This window comes from Rhinichthys klamathensis, unplaced genomic scaffold, assembly GCF_029890125.1.
Source record: "Rhinichthys klamathensis goyatoka isolate OS25496 unplaced genomic scaffold, OSU_Roscu_1.1 h1tg000275l_1, whole genome shotgun sequence".
Taxonomy (NCBI): Eukaryota; Metazoa; Chordata; class Actinopteri; order Cypriniformes; family Leuciscidae; genus Rhinichthys; species Rhinichthys klamathensis.
Genome location: NW_026606794.1, coordinates 1,780,925 through 1,807,244, shown reverse-complemented (window position 1 = coordinate 1,807,244; position 26,320 = coordinate 1,780,925). Strand labels below are relative to the sequence as shown.

Here is a 26,320-nt window from a genome sequence, read left to right as displayed (position 1 = left end):
CAGAATTCATGGATAAACAATATCAATATCTACCTATCTATCTGCAGTGACATGCCTACAAAGATATTCTGGACTGATATGAGTTGAGGTCTTGAGGAAAGGCCTGAACTTTCTTTTACGAAAACCAATATTAGCTATTAAACTGGTGAGAGTTTGAAACACAAAAACTGCTGTAGAATATTTCCTTGCTGATATGGTATTGCATCGTCGGTTAAAAACACAGACACCTCACTTTTCGTACATTTCTGTGATTTTAAATAAAAAAAGAACATTGCAATAGATGATTTGTGGCATGCACGTCATTAATATAACCCAGTAAACATCTGTTTACTTTTTAGCTCAGGCTTGTCTTTATAACTATACTGTATTCAGATCACTGCCATAGTAGATATGATGATTAATTTGGTGATTAGAGTATGCATTTTCATTGCACTCATTACATGCTAGGCTAGCAGGTCTTGAATAACCTTTTTAAATGTTATCAGATTCACACTAGGAAAAATAAATAAATAGCAAAGGGTGGTTTATACAATGGCGTTTTATAGCACTGTAAGCAACCTTCAAACAGGCCGCTATGTCAGAATCAGAATGCCTGGGCGTACAATAATCAGCATAGTCTTTTCCATGTGAACTCTTTAAATTAATTTAATCAGCATTATGTACAGAACAATAGCTGGCCAACAAATAAAGGATACATGTGGGAATACAAAACACAAATAGATCCCTTTAAACTATTATGTCTAAATTAAGATAATGTCAGGACAAAAAAAAAAAAAAATCAGAGTGCAGCTTTCCTTCAACCAATCTCATGCACCAAGCAATTTGATTGAGAAAAAGATTTCCCTACTACAGAATCAGATCGTTTTCAGATCTTTAAAATGTTACAAAGCAAAATGAAATGCCCATTAAAAAAAGAAAATGATATATATATATCAACAAATTACCTACAATTACCAAATCCAACCAAAACATTTTTTTTTCTAATTACTTTCCTTTTTATAAAACTGTCAAATTTTACACTGAATAAAATAATTATATTTTACAACAATAGAACTTTCAACAGTAAAATAGGTTTTTGTTTGAGGTAATTACATAGTTCTGGTACTTGTACAAAATAAAAAATAGATTTCTGTCTTATTCCCCCCCTAAAAACAACCAACCGCAAATGGTTTGTTTGTTTATTGAACTTTTGTCTTCTTTGCACACTATGGTTTGAACTTCATATCCTCATTGAGGTCAAAGTCTTTAGAAGTTCAGTTTTCCGAGGCAGCATAATCAATGACTCTCCTCTATTCCCCCCGTGTCAGTCACAACTCTCTTCCTCAAGAAAAGACTGAATTTGGAACAGCACAAACATACTAATTTATATCACAGCCACTCCATCTTTCCCAAAAGACTTTGCAGACTATGCTGCGTCTCGTTGGGAGCAATACTGTCAGCTCCATCAGAAACAAAATATTTGCTTTCCGTGGCAACTGCATGCCGTTTTAAGGGGTATAACCCAAAGCCACTAACATGTAGGGCCTAAAATTGTTCAACTCCCAAACCTCAGCAGGGGAGGAAACAACCGGTCGCTCAAACGCACAGTGGATGATGCTGCCATAAAGGAAAAAACAAAAAAAAACAATGTTTCTCTATAAAATATACACCTGAAAACCTCAAATATGAGTAAAGGCACCGAAAAGGTATCTGTATCGCTCGCTTAAAAAAACCCTGGTTCTGTTATTAATGTTAAACTAATGTTAATCACTTCAGAACATTTTCATTCCATATAGTACACTCACATGAGCAGCAAATGACCTTTACGGAGAGAAAAAATAAGACATTTAGACAACATATTTGCTTCCTTTACCTTATTTGAGTCAAGCAGTTAAACCTCGCATAGTGACCAATGAAATGATTGCTCTACCAAAGGTTGAAGACCCTGCTTGACACTAGATTGACTGGACACAATGTAGACTAAAGTTTACAACTCCGTAAACAAGACCAGCACTCTTTGAACACCTTTTAAACAATCTTACCACTGCTCAACATTCAGAAATGTTCTGCACTCAGATCTAGACACTTTAGAACCCTGATAACACACATAATGCAACACATATCACATACGTCCGTCTGACTTGATCGCTTTCATTCGTCATTTGACCATTCCAAACAGTATCCAAGTGGTTTCTGGCACACACACACACACACACACACACTATTTGACTTACTTTCGTCCATGGTATACGGCACGAAAAAACAGCACTGTCACTTTAAGGCTTCTCTTTTCGTTTAACTTGTTTGTTTTTTTGCGCAATGAAGGCCGTACTGTGGTTTATTGCATAATTGGTTTGTTACTCTTATCGTCGACATCACTACTAATCGTGTTACCATAATTATCACTATTGCTATGTACAAATGTCCAATGTCTGTAACAGGTTGCGAGTGTGATCAAAACGGTGTTTGTAAGTGTGTGATGTGCTGATTGGGCGTGGCAGCATTGGGGGTGGAGCTGTTTGTCAAGTGGGTGGAGGAAGGGGCGGAGTCTGAGAGCTGTAGCTCCTCCAGTTTCTTCAGGTACTGATCCCTCAACGCCAGTAGCTCCTTATAGCGCTGCTCCACGGGACTCTGTTGCTGATAGGCACAAATATACACAAACATTCATACATGTGAAGTGACATCCATGTCAAAAATCCACCAGAGGGCAGCAAAAACACTCTTTGACTTCAAATAAGGAAAACGAATCACATCTGCATCACAAAACATTTTTGATGCAAACAAGATGTTGGAATACTAGTTCTAAGACAAGCATTTTTGCATTATTCTATAATTTGCTGGATAATTATGATAAAAATATGCAATATAATCCTCAAAAAAGGCACTTTGGTCTGTACACATTACATTTGTTTGTTTTCATTGGTCTATTGTTTTTGTCGCATTTAATTTGTATACTGGTAAACAGCATTAATCATTGTTATGACTAATGTGGCAAAATTCTTATGCATGCCAATACTGGAGTGGCTTCTGCAAAACCACTGTGATAGAATGTGTGTGTGTCGGGTGATAAGGACAGTTTGAGTGACAGTTCACTGCAGTGCCAGAACATAATTAAACTGGAGAGAGAGGATTTTCTGCACCGCTGAATCGGGTACGCACACACACAGATAAACACTCAATCCCACCCAGAGGCAAAAACACCCACTATAAAAAGATGCACATGCTTTTTCCCCCTTTCCAAGATCGGTTTGTATAAATGTATACTCCAAATATGTCAGCTTAAATAATGCTTACCATCATACAAAAGCTAAAGAAACTACAACCTGAAGGCCTGTTCACACCGGGACGAATTTCGCGCGCGTTATTCGCCGACGTTTAACGCCTCGTGACTAAACAAAGGGCGCCAATGTGAGTGTTCACACCAACGCGTAAAACGCCACGCGTAAAAGCGTCATTTTTTTAAAAACGCCTCGGGTTCGTTTTTTTGGTTTGACGCGCCGCGTCAAAAACTATCCGACCAATGAGATTGGCGCTTTTGCTCACGTGTCTGGAGCTTCTGAAGTTACAGTAAAACATAACTTGGGGGCGCTCAAACACAAAACGGTCTTGCCGAGCACACATACGTAATGGCGAAGAAGATATACAGCGTCTACACTCTGCCGGGAAGAAATAAGACGAGGAAGATGTAAGGCTAGATGAGTAGAGCTGCTGGTCTTGTTGGTGTCTTTATAAAGAGACACCAACGACAATAAAGAACCATATAACAAACGCGACAAACTTGCTCTCTTCTTCTGAGTGACAAGCGAGTGTCAGAAGCGTAGTTGCGCAGCGCCACTTTGTGGACCGGGGTATTTCTGTTTTACATTAAGCGCCATCTAATGTCAGGGAATGAATTTGCGTGTTCACTCGGCTCATCGTCAGCGAAAATCGCTTGGGTGTGAACACAAAAAACGCGTTGAAAAACGCTGACGAATAACGCGAGCCGATATTCGTCCCGGTGTGTACAGGCCTTGATTGTGAAATGTATGTCCATACCTGGTGCTGTATGCGAGGGTTCCACCGGATGTAATAGGTCACCCACAGCTCTAGGTGGCGCATGCTGGCTACAGGGTAAAGCACGCGACTTGACTCTGGTGTGTAGAAGGGGTTTATATACAAGGATGTGTCACTGTTGATCAAAGACCACAGAGACACCGTCTTCACCCGAACATTCTAGTGAAACAATATGGACAAAAGAAAAATCAGAAAGGTGGTATTTTGAATAAACACTAATCTGTTATTTAAAGTGAATCTTAAGTACTATATATAATATATACACATACCCACATTAAAGTACAGGTGATTTAAAAATCAGCTGTTAAGCTGTTGAATATATTAGTAATACAAATGGTAAGGTGTCAAATCCTTTGGTTAGCAGTAGATAAAGTGGGACTGTGCACCCTAACGTTGTTGCAGTGGACGGCTCTATAGGGCCACCAGAATGAATGTTTCATCTCCCCAAAGTGCGTCCTACTCCGACTGAGAGTCAGTCAAGCATCCCTTTTACTCATGCTCTACTTCACACAATGAGCGCAGAGAGAAATAAAAGGCAATGTGTGCATGCGGGAGAAAGAAAGCAAAGGCCAATATACTATCCTACTGATGACAAGTCGCCTCAAATAGGCAGTGAAGAAGATAAGATTTTAGAGATTAAGAGACAAAGGTGTGATTAAGTTAAAGAAAGAATAGTACAGTGGAGCACAATTTAATAGATCTAGGCTATACTTCCACAATGCATGTATCAGTGATAGATCAATATAGAGTGAGGTTCAAAAGTGAGAGCACATTGAAAATCTGAGGTTCAAAATCTAATTTAAACCAGAAAAATAGTTTTTTTTTTCTATATCATGATATTAAATAGTCAAATGTATTAAGTTTTTAAATCTAACTTTTCACTCACTTTTTTATAAATATAAAAAAAGCAAAAATGGAAGCATTTTCACAAATGATCTTACATCTTTAGACGCTACTGCATCTTCATGGCCGATTAATCAGTATTTTGTTTACATCGTCTGATACATCATTCATTGGACACTATATATAATAAAAACATTTTTTGTCTAAGACAGATTAGAGCTGCATGACTCTGGATAAATTGAGAATCACAATTTTTTTTTGTTTTCAAACAGAGATCAAGATTCTCCCACAATTCTGAATAGACAACTAAAGGTTTTGACAAAATGTTAATTGCTGCAGTATTTAAAGTGCCCCTATTATGCTATTTTAAAGTTCCCTAATGTTGTTTTGTAGTCTCCTGCAACAGGTTTACATGCATCAATGATCAAAAAACTGTTTCATTTTCTCATAATATACATTTGCACATCACCACATTTTCAATGAGTCTCAAACGACTCGTCAGATTAATCAATCTCTCTAAATCCCTTCTTTCCGCGAGCTGCTCTGCTCTGATTGGCCATACAGCTCAGTCTGTTGTGATTAGTCTACCACGTGCAGCGCGTGTGTCGAAAACAAAACCGCCCATTGCCATAACAACATTGAGGCTTCCTACACCGTAAACTAAACACAGTAACGAACAATGACGTTGATTTTACCATATCCATCCTAGCGCGAGTCCGATGATGAAACATTGGAAGAACTAGTTATTCAACCCGAACCTCCATCGCAAGGACGACTCGAGCAGAACGTTTCTCAGTGATACGCTACTCAGTTTGAGGTACGTTATGAGATGTTGCAACTGTAATTCCTCACCATCAGCATTAACAAGTGCATGTCCATCAAACAAACCGATTATTTTACTTGTACTTATTTATTTACCTAGTATTTTTCTAATTTATTGCGGTGAACATGTGGAAACTGTATCAATAACAGTGCATACATAAGCCAAGCTCTAGCATGAATGACTGATGTAACAAACGTTCGTAAAACAAATCTTGCTCCATGTTACTCAAAGTGGAAGTGAGAACGACAGCTAATCTGCATTAATAGACACCGTTTTAGGTAATAGTGGCCCACAACTGATCAGCAGAAGTATTTCAGTAAGATAGTAATAACATGAGTTAGCCAGTTAGCAGGAGACCTACACAATATAAAACTCAAAGCTAAGTATTTTGAGCACCATCTTTCAAGAGCAAGCGGTTTGCGAATCCTGCATTGAACTCCGAGATTTGAGAAGCAGTCGTCAGTAAAATAAAGGGAACACAGCAAAAGTTTAGGATTATACTGCTGTGGTATCATGGTAAAGATGAATTTTAACCACTGATTCTTCACATGCTCGTCCTTGGGCAGTGATTCATTTCATTGACTCAGAGTCGACTCTTACTTTTGAAAGACAATAGCTTTATATACGGTGCACTTTCAGATTTAAAACTTTGCAGAATGTTTTCATTCTTTTAGAGCTATGTTACACACTAAATGAAAGGTCATTTTCAAAAATCCATAAAAGGGGCACTTTAAAGTCCCTGTAAAGGCAATTCTAAAAAAAAAATCTAAACCCATTATAAATGTTAGAAATGTATTGCTAAAACATATTACAAAGACTGTGAACTGTGAATTACTGAATTGTGGAGTTAGACCGTTAAACAGTTTTTCACCATTGCTATTTTCCGGATTTTTTGGGCGGGGCTAAAACGGGGCTCGATGACGCACTGGAGCCCCTGAGCTCCTGGACACGCCCCTACTTGATGACGCACTGAGGCCACTCAATGTCAGTACTATTAGTTGCTACAGCCTACAGTTTGCTAGCTAGCTATGCCTTCGACACGGAAATGCGTAGGCTGCTACCTGGATGCGATCATGTACAAAACAGATCGGTGTCTTTATTTAAATTTCCTAAAAACGATCTCATCAAGAAGAGGTGGATTAATTTTGTGAAGAGCCAACCTTGATGGAGAGCTGAGGATCACCGCCAACACCCGCCTCTGTAGCGATCATTTTACACGGGATAGTTTTATAAACTTTCGTCGGAGACAACTGGGATTCACTGATAATCCGCTGTTACTGGTGAATGGGGCCGAACCGACTATCTCCCGCCTCGGCCTTCATCTCCCCGTCCCGAAAGCAGTATCACAAATATCACCGTCGGCTGCTTTCCCGCGAGTGGGCGTGGTTTCAGCGCAGCCAGCGGACACGCCCCCAGCGTTTGAGAGCAGAGACTACTGCTCATTTTTTCAAGATTTCGATAGCTTATTTTATGTACTTGCCGGCTTTCTTTTATCATTCAAATTTGTCTGGGTGGCTAATAACACATTTTTCTGTGGTGTGACAAACTCAGAACACATACTTAGTTTTTACTTTACAGGGACTTTAAAATATTTAATTAATCTGAATTATTTCAAAAACTCGGTTTGAATGATTGATTCAACGACGATAAATAATTCCCTTGTTTCATTGCTGGATGAATTAGCATTTTTGAACGAATCTCTTGAATGAATGATTCAATGACAAATACATTTTTTATTTGCTCTATTTTTATAGCTTCCATAGACCCATAGCTTTCCATAGTTTCATACCTACACATGATAAATGCTTTGTCTGGGTCAGAGGCAGCGCCAACACAGATATGAATGTTCTGATGTGATTTTGTCAAAGGTTTAAAAGACAGGCGTTCATTGTCATTTAGGAATGAGATCAGATGGGTGTTTGAATGAGATTGCGATCTTTTAACGATTAATCGTGCAGCTCTACACATTGTGGTCCAGTTTGTATTAAAGATAAGGGAAGTTCAGGGCTTGTATATCAATGTGTATCAATGATGTGTGTTTGTTACTTCTTACATTGCTTTCACGAGCGCTCTCACAGTTGTAGAGGAACGTGCCAAAGCGGCAGCTGTACAGGTGATCCAAGATTACTACCAGGAGACGTTCATTAAACTCAAACGCTGTTGGGAACTGCAGATGTGGGAGAGGGATAAAAGTTAAACAGATTTACTCACATTAAACTCTAAATACCTGTAAACTCTGAAGAACAAAACACATAGAAAATGTATTCCAAATCTGTATGATTTGGTTTCTTTTGCTGTACACAAAAAGAGATATTTAGAATAAAATAGCTGCCACTTAAGATGCTGTTTTCCATGAATATAACTAGCTCCAAAAACCGCAAAGAGTACCATACAAGTACGTAATACTACTGCTGGCGACATATAATAGCTCTGTGAGAAATTTAAGTAATTATTCAGTTCAATCTCATTCAATGTTACATATATTAAACTGCCACATAAAAATGGATTGCACCAGGCTTGATGTCAATGATGCTGACTGCCGCAGGTTCTCGTGTGTTAAGGTGCGGTCACATTTACCATTGTTTTCAAGGATTTTTGCAGGGATGAAATCTAGTCATTTTATTAGGCACATATGTTTGAAGAACATTTGTGTGAAGAACAAAAAAAAAAACCTTTGCTGTGCGTGTATCTGGGTCTCAGCATCAGTATCCACATTGGTTAGATGGAAAACAGCAATTCAGACATTATAAAAAATACCTCCTTTTGTGTTCCACAGAAAAAGAAAAAAAAAAGGTTTGCAGAAGCATGATATGACATGACATGGTTAGACAATTATATCCATACCTGTTTAGTCATTTGCCACACGCAGTCAATAAATTGCAAAAAGATAGGTGACCGGTCCTGATCTGCATGGTTTTTGTCTCCATGGCCGATTCTCTACACACACACACACAAAGTATGACATAAATACCAACTGATAACGATTATTTCTCTTTTTTTTTTACACAATACAAAATCTAACACGGAGGTTGTAGTTCACCCTTAATTATACTCTATCAAGTCTATCAAAGCAATCACCCTGATATCATGGTTGATAGAACTCAAACTCCATCACTAAATTGTGTTGTTTTGCAGATGCAATACTTTGTAAACTCAGTTAAAACTCACTGAGGCGAACTTGTGTCCGAAGCCGATCCACTCCTTCTCCAGCAGCACCTGGAAGCCACCGAGAGTCCTGTAGTAGGAGTCCAGCATCAGCATGGACAAAGAGGTGAGCTGAGCTGTGCGGTCCCAGCCATCACTGCAGTGCACCACCACAGAGCTCCCAGAAGACACCTTATCAGCCACCTGGATGGCCCCTGATAGCACCAACTAGAGCAGGAAGGTAGATAGCTACATTAGATGATATTAAGTTTTATAATATATATTGGTATGCATGAAAAAACCAACCTTAATATGCTCTAGCCAGTGGGTGGACTCCAGGCTGGAGAGCCAATGAGACTCCTCCACATTGGGGTAGACAATGTCCTTTAGCTTCTTCAGTGACTCTCTCATGACATGGATATTATGGATGTCTAGAAAGACCAGCTCAGCGTTCTGATAGGCATCGTCGCCCTCGTAACCCCCACCCGTGGCCTGGAGGGTAAAGGTAGAGAGGTCTACCGGTTATGATATGTGATCACGTAAACGAGAAATTCTGCACACTTGCATTCACACTTCATGTACCAAAACACATTGTGCAAGAGAAATTATTGGATCAAAAATGCCATTTCAAAATGCTCTGTCAGCGGTGTTCAGCTTGGCAAAGCACCTCTGTGGTGGTCCACTTTTTGATTTTAATTAGTCTGGCAACACACAAAACCTGAAAACATACTCATGCAAGCACACCGTTTTGTTTATTTTATACAAACCAAGAGTCCAAGTCTGACTGGGAAACAGTAACCAGTCCATACCTTCAGTGGATAATGCCATATGTTAGAAATGAGGTAAACAAAAAAGTGTTTTTTCATATTCAAAAACTCTCAAGAACTTCTTGGAGATGAATTTGAATATCTTAGGTCTTCCAATGATCCCCATTTATTAGTGACCTACTGGAACCTAACCTTGTTTGCCACAGCGTTGACGTTAGGCCTGGCGTCATAGATGGTGAGTTTGATAGTGCTGTTGGTCTCACGGATGATGTCCAAATATCTTTCATCATCTTTGTTGCGCTTGCCGCTCATGCCCACCAAAGGCTGGCTACACCGCGTGATCACAGCATGGTTCTCTTTATGGAACCACGACAACACCTGAGAGTGGAAGGAAACCCATCATCATCATCATCACAGATGGTTAGGTAATCACCGAACATACAACAATTTTTTTTGTAAGAATCTCTAAAAAGGTAGAAGACAAGAAAAATTAAAGAACGTTAACAACCTCTAGGGATGCACAATATGCATCTGTACCATATCGGTTTATTTGCCAATATAAAACATTTTACTTATTGGTATCTGTTGATATTGTATATTGTCCATATTTAATTTAATATGCTTACTTCCTAATTTTAACATTTAATTTATCTTTAATATTTTTCATGTACATGTTATAATGTATAAAATTACTGACTGCAGCTTTTAGTGTTTTATTATTTGATTTATTTAGACAAAATATTATAGAATTTTAATGTCGGCCATTTATTGGTTATCATTCATAACGTGAAAATAATTATTGGCTTATTGTATCAGCCAGACGTGTAATATTAGTGCATCTATGATGTTCATCATAGAGATATCTATAAATATCCAACCACATACTGTACATGAAGGTAAATGTATTTGCCTTCTAATTTATAAATCTGAAAAGCCCTGCTTTCTTTTTTACATGAAAAGGCTGACATTCTCCACTACACAGCCTTTTCCTTATGCAACAGAAGCTTGAATTTGACCTTCCAACAAGAATCCCACCATTATTCTGACCTTTCATACTGCTCATCTGTAAAAGAGCTCACCGGAATGCGGCAGCGGGAACGGAAGGTAGCGACTCTTCTAAGATCTTCGTCTGTGGCCTTGTATGGAACAACAAGAATTGTGGGATAAGTGTCACACAGCTCGTAGTTCTTATTGATGAAAGTGACCCTCCACTCACTATTGGGTAGACCCTGACAAACAGAACAGCAACAACACATATTCTTTAATGCAAGTATATTGTGCACTATGTATTGTCTTACGCAATTACATTAGCAACATATATCATATCATATCAATCGCAATTGTAAGTGAATGGTGAGTGTGAGCGGGATGCACAAGGGCAGCACGACCCTTTCTAAACAAGCACAAGTCCTTGCATCTGGTCCTCACCTGCCTCCTGTACTCTTCCAAAGGCTCATAAACGTTCCAGCCATTCTCCTCATACTTTTCCTGACTCAGAAAGGCAAAGAGTTGCTGTGAGAGTCAAAGAAACAGAAAAAAAGTGAAAGAGTCAGTTATACCAGTATTTCATACATTCAGCTACTGATGAAAGCTGGTTGTGAAATGCTGAAACATTGACAACACTTAATCGCACTGTATAAAATGCAAGGATTAATGTTGTTTCAAATCATTTTTAATGACTGTGAAATGTAGCATTTGAGAATCAAGCAAAACACTGAACACTGACCATTCCATGAGACAGTGGGAAAGCATATTTGAAAAGAATCTCAAATATGTCTCTTCGGCTGTGGCCTTCTTGCTTCAGTGCAAATCGCAGGTTCCTCATGTCCTGATAAACACACACACACAAAATGATTTGAGAATGTCAAATGTCATACTTTCAAAGAAGGGGATTGCTTGTCCTGCTCTAGGCAAACCGGTCACATTTCATATTCATTTTAATATTTTTGTGGAAACCCTGATACATGTTTTTTTCAGGATTCTTTAATAAATAGAAAAGTTCAAAAGAACAGCATTTACTTTTAACTATATAAATCTATTTCATTATAAATGTCGGTAACACTTTACAATAAGGTTCATTAGTTAACATTAGTTAATGTATTAACTAACATGAACTAACCATGAGCAATACATTTGTTACTGTATTCGTTAATCTTTGTTAATGCTAGTTAATAAAAATTAGGGCTGTACTGTCCCAGTCGATTAGTCGATTAATTGGTCGATACGTTCTGGTTCGACCAAAATTCTGATTGGTCGATTTTTTTGCCACGTTCATTTCATCAGTTTTGCCGCGCTCATTTCATCAGGTGGAAAGCACTAGCTAATGGGGGTGTTTTCAGAGTACCCGTGTTTCACAGGTAACAGTCTGTCTTCAGAACACCCCTCTTGTTTTCCCTTTTTTTGGATTAGCCCAACCCACTGGAGAAGAGAGACAGAACGTTATTTACTTAATTGTGAGAGCGTTTAATAGTCAACAAAGATATCGACAGTGTGGCAGCATTTTGTTGCCTTCCGCAGCTCAACGACAAAAATGACATATAATCTAAAAGCGGTAAGCTAACTTGTTTGCGTTAGGTTGCCCTGTCTGTTTTGACTAACGTTAGGCTATATGAACATATCAGAATTGGCAAATCAGTTATGCACTTTATTTCGTTTCTGCTCTTGATCTGGTTTGTTTAATAAATATTCTTTTTTTATTAAAGTGGACGTGCCTTTTGTGTTTATTAAGAGTAAAAGCTTTAAGTTAATAGTCTATTCGTGTCTCAGCCGCGAAGATGAGCTGTTCAGCCTCGCTCTGTGCGAGGACATGCACAGAGCGGCTGAAATGATAGTGTCTGACAGTTATAACTTATTATTATAACATATGACAAAAAGAATTGTCTAAATTATGTTGCATATTCCTCAACAGTCCTTGTGATGATATCACTAGTTGACAACATAGTACTATTTTCGGAAATCATAGGCTATGATATTGCGCAGGTGCACGTGATGCAACGCTGTCAGAGCCGACAGACTCGTGTATCAGACTCATTTCAGTGAAAATAATTAGGTCAAAAACGATTTAATATACTGCAAATAGCCTACTAATTTTTTTATATTGATTTATAATTCATTTAGGTGGAAAACAAGGCTACCAAGTACTGCTTGTACTTGGTACGTTTTTGAACGTTTTTTTCGTAACGTCATTTTTAGTCGAAAGTTTCAGGACTTCAGTCGACCAAGATTTTCTTTGGTTGAGTACAGCCCTAATAAAAATAAAGCTGTTCATTGTTTGTTCATGTTAGTTCACAGTGCATTAATGTTAACAAGATTTTAATAAAGTAATGTAGTTAACTAATGTTAATTAATGAACCTCATTGTAAAGTGTTACCGAAATGTCTTTTTAACTTTTGATCAATTTAATGCATCCTTGCTGAATAAAACTTATTTCTTTAAAAACCAATCTTACTGACCCCAATCTTAAGCAGTAGTGTGGTAATAAACCTAAAACCTTTTAAATGCTTTCTTTAACATTAGCTGTTATCAAATGTGGATTTCTTAGGCCTTGTGTGAGCGTTACCTTGCAGGTGATTTCTAACCCGTAGGAGTTCTCTCCTCGACTGGAGGCTCCGCCCATCTTCTCTACGCGGCTTATGACACCTAAAGGCACGTTCAGGGTAACTGGAGTCTCCTTAAGATAGGAAGTGACAAAGACAAAATATCAACAATCTTACACGCAAGTATGTACTATAAACACCTCAGAAATAACACTTTCCATTCCACACAATTATAGTAAAAGACCTGATGCATATCACACCAGGCCCGGTTCCAGAATCAAATCACTGAGGGTGCTTCTGAAATTGATGAGGGTGCTCTAGTAAAGTGCTGATGTAATGTGTAAGCAACGGCTCCACCATAACAAGAATAGCAAGGTACTTGCTGAATGATTAGCCCTTGTAATCAATCATTTTATCCTAACTTTGATCACCAAAATGACATATTTAAAAAAAAAAATTACTGTGATTTTTTAAATTCATGCCTTAAAATAGCTTGAATGTAACTAAACCCTTTCTTCATTTAGTATATGCGGATCCATGAATATGCTAATTATATCAACACTTGTATGAAATTCATAACTTTTGTGTACCACCAACTTTCTTCCTTGCCCTCACTTTGCCAAGCTGACAGTTCATGGCAACGGACCCCAGCAACGGTCAAAACGTCCACAAAACAAGGCTGCAGGTGCCCGCTACCATGTGCCAAACAAGGACAGAGCCAGAAACAAGATGAAAGCCTTTCTCTGATATGATGTGATACAAAATCCCTCCTTCCTGTCCTCTCATATCCCACTCTTTTCTCTGTTAACACAGACTAATAGATGTGTGCTATAACTAAGGTAGACACTAAAATTGTATTCAAATAAAGAATGCAGAAACAAGCCTTTAAAAGGACAAAAATGGAGGAAAACTGAAAGAAAGAAGGAAATTAATAAGATGGTTTTAAACAGAGGAGCACCTGGCATGGTCTCAGAATTACTGTGCCTGAACACTTAGAGAACTAATGCTTTGATTTTGAAAAATCAAAAATGAACGTTTCTCTTACTGAGTCAGTGTTCTTGAAGTAGAGTCTGTAGTTGGTGATGGACACCTTTCCTTTGACTGCAGAATTAAAGGGGCAGATATAGATGATCTCTTTATCTGAAGAGTAAAATAGAGAGGGAAAGACAAAATGTTGTAAACTCACATGAGATGCAGACATCTGGGGGCTGTCATTTTGAGATCACATGACCAGCATAGTACTTTAATTTTATAGCTCCCTATTATCTATTATTATTAAATACAACTGTGTGATGTGGCATTATTGCCAATATGTTGGCCACATTTCCACCACTAACTGGTCTGGAGTGTGAAGCAATGGATGTGTCCCAAATTAACAACAAACCAATAAGAAACAAATCTGCAATGTAACAACTTTACTATATAAAAAAATATATACTACTTTAACAGCCACACTGAATCGAGTTCTGGCAACATTACATTTTCAAGTGCAAATATTAAAATAGTGCATTTTAAAACACAATATAAGAAAGATATCAATCATATTAATTTTTAGTCAATGAGAGCCCACAAACACACACGATCACACACACACACACACACACAATCACACGCTCTCACTCACCGATCACTCGCTCTTCTCCCGGCAGCACTGCAACATCTGCCAGCGGCTCCATCTTTAGGCTCTCTCTGGACGCCTGTCAACACATGCAGGAACATTGAGTTGACACGGGTGCATCCCTCACACATACACACACTCTCTCATATAAGGATGATCACAACTGCTTCAACATTAATACACTACATGTCTGAGCAGACAGAACTGTACTCAGTGGCATCTGATAGGAGGAAAAAATAACTGCAGAGAAAAATCTGAAAGTGACAGGAAGTAATGGAAGAGGAAGTAGTGAAGAGGAAAATAAAGAGTCACTGTCCTCTTTCAGCCTCTGCCTGTGAACACCAGACTGATGCTTTATGTGTGTGTGTGTGTGTGTGAGAGAGATCAGGGATCCAGATTGTCTTTCCCTGGGCTATTTTCCTGCTGCCAGTTGAAGGTTAGTGAACTGGAATGCGAGCTAAGAGTGCCATTCGCTGCGTGTAGTCGTTTATTCTGCCGGCCTTTTGCTGCTGTTCAGTGTTTTGCACGTCGCAACCCTATGGGCAACTTGAAGCAAGGGCTTCTGGGTAATGGTCTAGTCCGTGTTCTCGAGATGACAAATGGAGCAGCCAAAACACACACATACAGTGATCCTAACTGGGAAACTAACCTGGTTTACACAAATAAGAGGCAGTTGAGTAAACAGAGATGAAAGACAAGGGGGAGAGACAAAAACAGCCAACTAGTAAGAGGATTAAAAGAAACACTGTTAAATACATCTTAAAGGTACAGTGTGTATTTTCTGCAACATGCATCAGCAATTGTTCACAGTCTTCTGGGAAATCAAGCCCAAATTGATTAGTTATAGTTGTTTGCTGGGAGTGAGTGAGTGAGTGAGTGAGTGAGTGAGTGAGTGAGTGAGTGAGTGAGTGAGTGAGTGAGTGAGTGAGTGAGTGAGTGAGTGAGTGAGTGAGTGAGTGAGGGAGGGAGGGAGTGAGGGAGGGAGGGAGGGAAGGAAGGAAGGAAGGAAGGAAGGAAGGAAGGAAGGAAGGAAGGAAGGAAGGAAGGAAGGAAGGAAGGAAGGAAGGAAGGAAGGAAGGAAGGAAGGAAGGAAGGAAGGAAGGAAGGAAGGAAAGACTAAGATAAAAGAGACAAACAGAGGCAATCACAGAGACAGATGGACTGTCCTTTGTACAAAATCTCTCTAGCTGTCCTCAGGGACCCTACAAAAACCGAAGAGTCGTGTTCTGCTGCCTATCACCTGCCAGGTGTTACAGCTCCACTAACATATGTATGGAGCAGCAGTCTCCTGGCTTAAGCCCCAGCGAAGTGCCAACTCCCTGTCTGCCTGGAATCCCCTCTGCCCAGAGAGGTTACATGTGCCAAACCAGACACTGCATATGCATGTGTTCACGTAGGGAGGGGCGCTCTCCTTTTAAAAGGAAACAATCTATTTAGTTTAAACCACTATTACAAGTTCCCATTTGAATTACACAGTTTTTACACATTTAGCAACATGCAATATTTGAGCTGTGCTTGCGAACCCCACCGTGGTTGTACACCAAAACACATTTTTTTTTTGCTTGTGAATGCTGTTGTACGTGAATATTACGACACGATGAAGCACAAAGGTTTGTTTACAAAATAAATAATAGGTTAGCAATTAAATGTTATATCGCAAAAAGGGAAACATTTGGATTCGTGTCGAATGAGAGTGTTACATAAATTTAAGCCATTTGTCGTCTTTGAATTCCAGTTGGCGATCAGGTCACCAGATTTTCCACGAATTTAACAATATTAGGCTACATGTGTTATTCCACTGGACATGAAATGTCGTTTCTTTTCTCATACCTTCACTCTTTTCTCAGCCATTTTCACAGGGTATTATAAATGTTTTTTCCTTTAATTTGCTTTTAATTCCTATATTCCTATGTTCCAGCCGAATTAAAAATGGCTGCGGTGACCCCGATTCTTAAAAAACCAGGCCTTGACCACCTAAATATGGATAACTACCGACCTATATCCAATTTAACATTCATGAGCAAAGTCCTTGAAAGGGTTGTTGCTTCACATTTACGAACACATTTGGATGCTAATGGTCTTTTTGAACCTTTTCAATCTGGATTTCGCCCATCACATAGCACTGAAACTGCCCTTCTTCGGGTGGTCAACGATATTCTTTTGTACATGGATTCAAGGCTGATAAACATTTTGATGCTCCTTGATTTAAGCGCTGCTTTTGATACAGTTCGCCATGAAATATTGATCTCTAGGCTTTCTGATATTGGCATCACTGGCTCTGCTCTTTCCTGGCTCATTTCATACATCAGTGACAGAAAGTATTATATCACTATACAAGGGTTTAGATCTGCCACTGCCTCACTTACACAGGGTGTTCCTCAAAGTTCGGTTCTTGGCCCACTATTGTTCATTATATACATCTATCCACTCGGTGACATCATACGCAGGCATGGACTTAAATTCCACTGCTATGCTGATGATATTCAAATATATCTCACCACCAGCTCTGATAGGCTATCTCTGCCTGACTCAGTCACTGCATGTATCAGGGACATCAAGCATTGGATGTCACTGAATTTCCTCAAACTAAATGATAAGAAAACCGAGATATTAGTGATTGGCTCTGTTGCCTCAGTCAAAAGGATGGACCAGTCCTTTGATATTGATGGAACTCACATTAAGCCATTGTCATCGATTCGTAACCTTGGTGTCTTATTTGATCAAACTCTATCCTTTGGCTCTCATATTTCTTCTCTTGTGAAAAACTCTTTTTTCCATCTTCGCAGTATTGCTCGTTTACGATCTTCTCTCACCTTAGCTGATGCTGAAACCTTAATTCATGCACTAATCACATCACGCCTCGACTATTGCAATGCCTTATTTCTTGGTCTTCCCAAAAAACGTATTGCAAGATTACAGTACGTTCAAAACTCTGCAGCGAGAGTCCTCACCTCTACTAGGCGTTCTGCACACATTACTCCTCTGCTTTATGAACTTCACTGGCTACCTGTGGCATCACGTATCCACTTTAAGGTACTGCTTCTAACGTTCAAAGCATTAAATGGTCTTGCTCCACAATATTTGTCTGACCTACTCCACCCTTACCGTCCTACACGGTCTCTCAGGTCAGCTGAACTTGGTTTACTGTCCGTCCCTCATTTCCGGTTGTCTACTGTAGGAGGAAGGTCTTTCAATACTAATGCTCCTCAATTATGGAATTCGCTACCTCTTACACTACGCAATACCTCTTCTGTGGCTACTTTCAAGACCCAGTTAAAAACATATCTTTTTAACATGCATTTTGGATAATGTGATTATATGTATCCTATGTGACTGTAATATATGGGTGTCTAAATGTATTGTATGTACAATGTAAAGCGACCTTGAGCTTCTGGAAAGGCGCTATATAAATAAAACTTCTTCTTCTTCTATATTCGGATCCTTTACTGTGGTAAAAAAGAAAAACGCTGCAGGACAGATACACTTATACTTCACTTATCAAATTATATTTAACAGTTAGATAGACAGTTTTATGGTCTGATAAAACAGACGTACCAACGCTGGTAGTTGGTCCACCACGGTTAAAAAATAAATAAACAACTGCCTCTTTTACAGCCCTATGCAATATGCGTATTATTATTATCACTCTATAAATGTACTGAATAGCTATGCTGGACTGAATGCACTTTCTGGTCTTAAAATAGCCTAGTTCAGTTGGATAGCTGACAAATAACGTGGACATCAACTTTCTTTTTTAACATCATGACCCTATGTAAAAAAAAAAAAGAAGATATATATATATATATATATATATATATATATATATTAGTGCTGTCAAACGATTAAAATATTTAATCACGATTAATCACATTAATGTCATAGTTAACTCGCGATTAATCGCACATTTTTATCTATTCTAAATGTCTCTTGATTTCTTTTTGTCCCATTATTTTTTCTCGTTTTAATGCTCTTATTAACATGGAAAAGTGGATCGGCTTGCTTTGTCCAAATGTGTTTTATTGAAAACTACATTGGCATATACTGTGTTAAATTTCACACTAACATTCTCACTTGGAGCAAATAATCTCTCACACAATGTAACACTGTCCATCAATAAAAGGGTGAAAGAAATACTGACGAGGTCCTGATATTGACGAGGGGGCGGAGAATTCGCATCAGCTGTGTGTGTGTGTGTGTGCTTGGCCATCATCAAGTGGTATTTCAGACTGGATGTGCTGCGATGTTGATAGCTCCGTTCACAACGACAAAACACACAGATCACTTTGGTCTTGTCAATGGAACCATTTGGCAACTTTTTAAAAGTAAACTTTCCATTCAGAATCTTATTGGCATCCATTTCGGCGTCTCGCGCTCGTCATCCACTCAAAACTTAACGTTAACCTACTATTTGGCCGGCTCGCAAGCCCAAACAAGTGTGTGCGGCGTGCCTGTTGTTTTGTTTCCGGTCTAGCTAGATCCGCTTGCGCTTTGGTCGACGAAGCAACAAAACGTCCTCGCGCGGCACAAGCCATTGAAATGACTGGGTTTCATATCGCAGCGCCGTGCATGCCACGTCCTGTTGCAAAAGCATGTGAAAAAAAAACTACGAAGTTTGCTAGGCCAAAAAGCTTGTTAATCACACAACAAAAAAATTGACGCCGTTAAAATGGGTTTGCGTTAACGCCGTTAATAACGTGTTTAACTGACAGCCCTAATATATATATATATATATACACACACACACACCACACACACATATATATATAAATATATATATTTTTATTTCTTTTTTGCAGTTCACTTAAATAGTCTTGTGTGTGACATTATTCACCTTATTAGTGCAATTATATAAATGCAGTTTAAAAGAGTTTAAATGTAAAATGAGTGGTGTAAATAAAACAATAACAAGGCAGCATTTAATAATAATACTCATTTTTATTTATAAAATAGTTAGTTCCAATCCTTGATTCTGATTGGTCAATAGCTGTGCTTTATTCATGATAAAACACGGCTATGACCGCTTCACCCAACAGTTCTATTCATCACTGGGCAACACTGCGGTTCCTATGTTGTTTTTATTTGAGCTTTCATGCATATTACACATTGGAACGTTGTTGCTCTTCACGGTCAGGGACTATTTTTTTCTAGCGGAAGGAAGGCTTTTAGTGATTTTACTTCATGAAAGTTGCACTAATACATATTTTTTTTACTTTAATATTTTTATTGTCTGGTAACCGTTTTATAAAAGCAATAAGGTACTCGAGGCAAGTGCTGTATCGTATGTATATGTATATGTAAGCGCTTTGCGCTTCAGCCGTTACTTATTCACGATACAGCACAGCCTCTCGTACCTTATTGCTTACTTATATAGCGCCTTTCCAACACCCAAGATCGCTTTACAAAGATAAAGGTATTGATAAAGCATAAGAATGCTATCAATGTCTCTATGTTCTATAGCATCTATATGGTTGCTTAATTCTATAGGAAAGCAGAGCAAAGGGCAGCTCTATTGACACCAGTGAAGTATATTATTTATTCATGCAGAGGCCGAAAGTCTAAACCTCCTACAACAGTTAGGCCTATAGGATAATGTAGTTTGAAAGGCAAAGAGGGGAAAATGAGTCGTAGGACATGAGGACGGTACACTTATAGCACATCTGCACACAGGCTTCACTCACGTTTTGGCTGGAGCTGTTCCCCAGAGGACTGGAGTTGTAAGGTGCTATAGGAGCTGAGGCCATCACTGGGTTTGCTTCTTCCACCGCTACTGCAAGACACAAGAGAAATGTCATTTTTCTTTTCAGTTCAACAATCAGGACTTTTTTCTGCTGGCGGGTAGTTCAGATGTGTAGACACTTATTGTATCTACATCTACACTAGACTCACCCTAAAAAAGAATATTTAGCCTAAACGTTTTCCAAAGTTTAGATGTAAATAAAAATACATATATTTTAAATTCATTTTCAAATTTTCTTAAAAAGAAAATATAGGTTAAACATCTTGTATTAGGTTTTTAAATATGACTTGAAATTACACAGCTATAATTAAACTCCACGACAGCAACAGATTGCTGGACAATAATGGTATACAGTCAGTGCTTCAAAGACTAGGCTATCACAAATCATTCTCACAATTTCGATTTCTTCTCTAAGAAGTCTCTCATGCTCATCAAGACTGCATTTATTTGATCAGATATACAATAGCAACATTGTGAAATAATTTTACAATATAAAATAATTTCCCTATATTAATATATTTTAAAATGTAATTTATCCCTGTGATGGCAAATCAGAATTCATCATCATCATTACTCAAGTCTTCAGTGTCACATGATCACTGAATCACGTAACTATGGCGTACGAGGTAGGACGTAGCGTAGGAACCGTCGTGACGTAGACGTTGTTTTGCTCTGCTCTCTGGCTGCGCAGGCGCGTTCGTTCTACGTCACGACGGTTCCTACGCTACGTCCTACCTCGTACGCCGACTTCCATCACCCGTGAACGCGCGTCGATCGTTGCCGGAAGTCAGATATTTTCATTTATAAAGTTTTAAATATGTATATTTTTACGACAAAACCGCACGGATTACCCTCAGAAGGCCTTCGTTTATCCCCCTGGAGCCGGATGGATTACTTTTGTGAAGGATGTATGCACATTTTGGGACTTGAAGGAGGTGGACCCCATTGCTTCACATTATATCCACTGAAGGGTCTAAGACATTTTCTAAAATAACTGAAAATGTGTTCGTCTGAAACAAGATTGACATATGCATCTCGAACGGCTTGAGGGTGAGTAATGCATGTGTTAAATATCATGTTTGGCCGAACTATCCCTTTAAGGCCTTTAAGCACATAAGCATTAAAGACATTAAGTTTTATTTAGCAAGCATTTAACCACTGACATCATAGATGACATCATAAAAGACCATTTACAGCCAATACAGGCAATTTACCATAGGCAATATATGGTTTTCAAAGCTTTTTGATAGTTATAGTGCCACCTAAGGTCCGATCTCCATAAAATGTTGCATGCTTCTTCAGAAATTGATTTACATTTTATCCGTCTTGGGCCAAGGATCACAGGGGTGTAAAAACCTTGATTCTAAGTCAAACGGCCTAGGAGTTATGTGCAATTTAGTACTTTTGGTTGCTGTAGCGCCACCTATGGGCCAATCGGGGTCATACTCTGATAGGTTCTCCCCAAATTGAGGCCTACCATCTGCCCAGGTTTCAAGTCTCCAGCACTTACGGTTTGGTCTGCATGATCAGTTTTACAAATCCTTACAATTACAATAGGGTTTCAGCACTTTGTGCTTGAACCCCTAATTATATTATTTCTACACATAGCGCTCTGCGCTTTGAGAGGGATGTGGGACACGAGCAGGACAAAGCTGCTCTTGACTGAAATCTTCATGTCTTCTCCTGATGTTCCAAAGCATCTGACACTTGTTGTAAAAGGTCTGATCTGAAGAGCAAATTTAATCTTCCACAGACTGTGCAAGAGCATTTAGGTTATATTCGCTGCCAGAGAAAGCTAAACTGTATTACTGGCGTGGCGTGTATGAAATGCGCTATACAAATAAACTTGACATGCCTTACCAAGTCTAACAGGCACAAACAGTGTTAAATAGAATTTGATGTGCAAGTAAAAAGGTATCTGACGTACAGCGTGTTTCTACTTTACCACAGTAAAGGATGCGAATATAGTAATTAAAAGTGAACAAAAAGGAAGACAAGTTTATAATCCCCTGTGAAAATGGGTGAGACGTGAGTGAGGATTTGGGAAAAGCAACCCAGTGTCCAGTGGAATACATGGAATAATATTGTTAAATTCGTGGAAAATCGGGTGACCAGATTGCAAAACCGAAAACAAAAATGACAAATGGCTTAAAATTACCTCACATTTGACATGAATCCAAATGTTTTCATAGTTGCATAGTTGCAATCAATGTGATGTAACATTTTATTGCTAACCTATTATTTATTTTGAATGTAAACAAAACTTTGTTCTTCCCTTGTGTCGTAAAATTCACGTATAACAGCATTCACATACAAAAAAAACAACGTGTTTTGGCGTGCCACTGCCAGTGGGGCAGTAGTCAAGTTGACAAGCACAGGCCTACTGTGATGTATTGAACATTGGTGTTGTGAATTATGCTAATTTAATTGTTGCCATGGTAAATTGGCTTTGAAATTGTTCTAAAGTGACAGTAAAAGACATTTATAATGTTAAAATATTCATCAAAGAATCTGAAGAAACATCAAGTTTTCCACAAAAATATTAAGCAGCACAACTGTTTTCAACAGTGATAATAATAAGAAATATTTCTTGAGCATCAAATCAACATATTAGAAAGATTTTTGAAGGTCACACGCAAACTAAAGCACCGACTGACAAGTCATTAAAACCTTGTATTTTCTATTAACCCGGATGTTCTCAAGAAGCACAGTTGCTGTTTCTACAGTCATCTTCATATATTTTTAGCAGAAACTACCACAGATGTGTCAGTAAGTGGAAGTGAGAGAAAACATAAAACATACATTCGATCGACAGCATTAAAATTAGCGATTAATTCACTCAGAGAGAAGAACATCCTGTCAAGTGATGCATTGAGGAGATATGTTGACAAGAGTTTACTTGATTAAATTGATTTCTGAACATTTTGAACCCCGATCCTTTGGGCATAAATTCTTTCAATTGGCCTTTTTTGTCTGAAATGTAAGTTATATTGATATAAATGAAATAATGTGAATTATTATTTGTTTAATAAACTTTTTGAAATACAAATACAAAACATTTTTGTGTTATAAAAGCAACCCAAAAACACAATCATGCCGCAAGCTTTTTAGTGTTAACACCAAAAACCCTTCAACAATATCTGACCACATCTGGACCTCAGAGAATGAAGTCACTAGCCTATTTGGGCTAAATTTACACATTTGAAATGAACAGTGATGTAGAAAACAGAACAAACCAGATCTTAGAGTCATTTGTGGGGCAAAAAATGAAGCTCAGAGGTTCAAATGAACACCTGAGGGCATGACACATGAGGTTAGCGGTCAGAGATAGAGATGTAAATGATTATAGCACCAGTCTGGGGGGAGAGAGGGAGAGAGGGAGAGAGGGAGAGAGAGAGAGAGAGAGAGAGAGAGAGAGAGAGAGAGAGAGAGAGAGAGAGAGAGAGAGAGAGAGAGAGGTATTTATAACGATGACAGGAAGGACTGATGTGGCTCTGACATGACGGGGCACATTTACACCCTTCATTCATCATGCACTTCAATATTCAGCACACATAACACAAAATCCCATAGCCTTAAAGTCGTATACAAAAGTTGATTAGCCTATATATTTTAACTTAGAGATAAGAGAAAATGAAAACAATCTGTCCAAGGCAGTTACACTTACACCTACATAAACTCTCAGCCTCCAGCGTTTCATGCCCGGATCAAACATGAAACAAGTAGCAGCTAGCTACACACTTTCACTAACTTGTGTGATGATGTGATGGAAAATCATGATCCGTATTAATCTCGCCCATATACATATCCACTTCCATTCATAGTGTCAAAACAGTGACAGATAAGGACATACACATCGAAATAAAGTTCGCAAGTGTCTAAAAACTCCACTTTCATAACTTCTAGCGCTTTCGAGTGAGGACTTACTCTGTGAATGTATTCCAGCACAGGACTGTGACCAGGAAATAGCTCGGGCCTATCTCTACGGCAGCTCTCAAGTGCTACATTTACCCCGGAGTCCGCTTCAAGCAGCCCTAAATACAGACCAGACCCTCGCCGAAAAGTCATAACGTGCAACCCGAGCAATATTGGGTTTGCAAATGTGTTTACTTACCCAGAAACTAGCAATTCTCCGTTCCTCAGATCGCCAGTCTGTTTTGCACCACCGCAGGAAGCGCTCAGCCCGAGTCACGTGACAGCGGTCACGGCGCTCATTGGCTACTTGTCAAATCTTGTAGCTACTGCAAGGAATTTAGGGAGTTGTATTTTTGATAAGAGAGGAAAAATAAGAGGGCCATTCTGAAAACATGCCCTCAAACATATTCCTTGCCATAAAATTTTAAAATATTTAAAATATTGATTTTAAATATTGAAGAAACGAAGCATCTTTCTTGATTATTTCATTACACAATTTTTTTTAATATTACATTAAAATATTTTTATATTACATTTTGGTTAATAGGCTAATAGGCCTATTAAATATTACTTTTGAATATTTTTTATTACTGTTTGAATTTGCCTGATCTATCTATCTATCTATCTATCTATCTATCTATCTATCTATCTATCTATCTATCTATCTATCTATCTATCTATCTATCTATCTATCTATCTATCTATCTATCTATCTATCTATCTATCTATCTATCTATCTATCAATCAATCTATCTATCTATCTATCTATCTATCTATCTATCTATCTATCTATCTATCATCTATCTATCTATCTATCTATCTATCTATCTATCTATCTATCTATCTATCTATCTATCTATCTATCTATCTATCTATCTATCTATCTATCTATCTATCTATCTATCTATCTATCTATCTATCTATCTATCTATCTATCTATCTTCATCAAATATGAGACCAATTCCAATTCTGCTGTAAAGCATCTCTAAAAATACATTAGTGTCATTATTCAGCTCAAGCCAGTTCAACATCCTCCTCTATGTTGTCAGTCAACATTACTTAGAAAGAACTAGGGTCAGAAATAGGGTATTTGGACAAACAGCATTTCCATTGCTGCCTGATGAACAAACAACTGTTTTTAGTGTGTTCAATCTTGTTGCCCATTTCTGTCAAAGCTGCAGTGCTGCCCCACACCATCACCCTAGTTTATCTCTTAAAAAAAAAAAAAAAAAACAGCCAGAAAAGTGCAGGCCTACAGATTTTATTTTCCTAAATAATGCCAGATCACCCGCATCTCTTTTACTCCTTTCACAAATTAGATTTTACTAGTCATTAATATTTGACACACAATTAATGTACTCTGTATTCATTAACGGCACTAAACTGTTAGTGCCTATAAAAATGCAAACTAAAGAGTCTTGCTCAGAGAGGGCTATGGCTGAATGTCGTGCAATCTGCTTCCTGCAGTGTCATAGTCATACCAATCATTCCACCAGTTCTTACAGATGGCAGTTAACAGTTCTTCATTAGTGCCTGTGTCCACCCAGCATTTTGTGGGAATTAATGGCTCTGGGATGGAACACACAGTTACACACAAGTTTTTTTTTTTTTTTTTTGCATTACTTAAGTTGTGACTTTTGGAGTGTGGATTATCAAGTTTGATTTTTGTTGTGTAGCAATAGCTTTGATCCATAACTGCATGATATATGAACCTGCAGTAGTGGAGGTAAATTTGTTAAACCACCAGCTGCTGGTGCAAAAACATCCACTTTTTATATGCAGAAGCAAAACTGCTGATCTAAAAATGAAACAGGCACAACCACAAAAGACCATTAAGAGGAACTGTACCAAAAAAAAAAGCCAATTTACCTATTTGTAAGGAATTCAAAAGAACAGAAACTGTAT

At 38.3% G+C, this 26,320-nt stretch overlaps 1 protein-coding gene across 2 annotated transcripts; it reads right to left on the bottom strand.

The window, feature by feature from the left end:
* Positions 1-1,860: 1,860 nt before the first annotated feature.
* mtm1 (myotubularin 1) lies at positions 1,861-24,695 on the bottom strand. Of its 2 annotated transcripts, none has more exons than XM_056268605.1 (15): positions 24,615-24,695; positions 20,442-20,527; positions 14,770-14,842; positions 14,191-14,285; positions 13,169-13,279; positions 11,336-11,437; positions 11,038-11,121; positions 10,689-10,838; positions 9,802-9,987; positions 9,149-9,334; positions 8,867-9,070; positions 8,543-8,635; positions 7,752-7,865; positions 4,015-4,191; positions 1,861-2,616 (listed from the first exon to the last, which is right to left on the bottom strand). In XM_056268605.1, the coding sequence occupies exons 2-15, from the start codon at positions 20,502-20,504 to the stop codon at positions 2,434-2,436; spliced, it is 1,821 nt and encodes a 606-aa protein (XP_056124580.1). In that variant the 5' UTR covers positions 20,505-20,527; positions 24,615-24,695; the 3' UTR covers positions 1,861-2,433. The 2 variants fall into 2 exon arrangements, with proteins under 2 accessions (XP_056124580.1, XP_056124579.1); XM_056268604.1 differs by having other exon boundaries at positions 20,442-20,530; positions 24,615-24,693.
* Between the last annotated feature and the right edge of the window lie 1,625 nt (positions 24,696-26,320).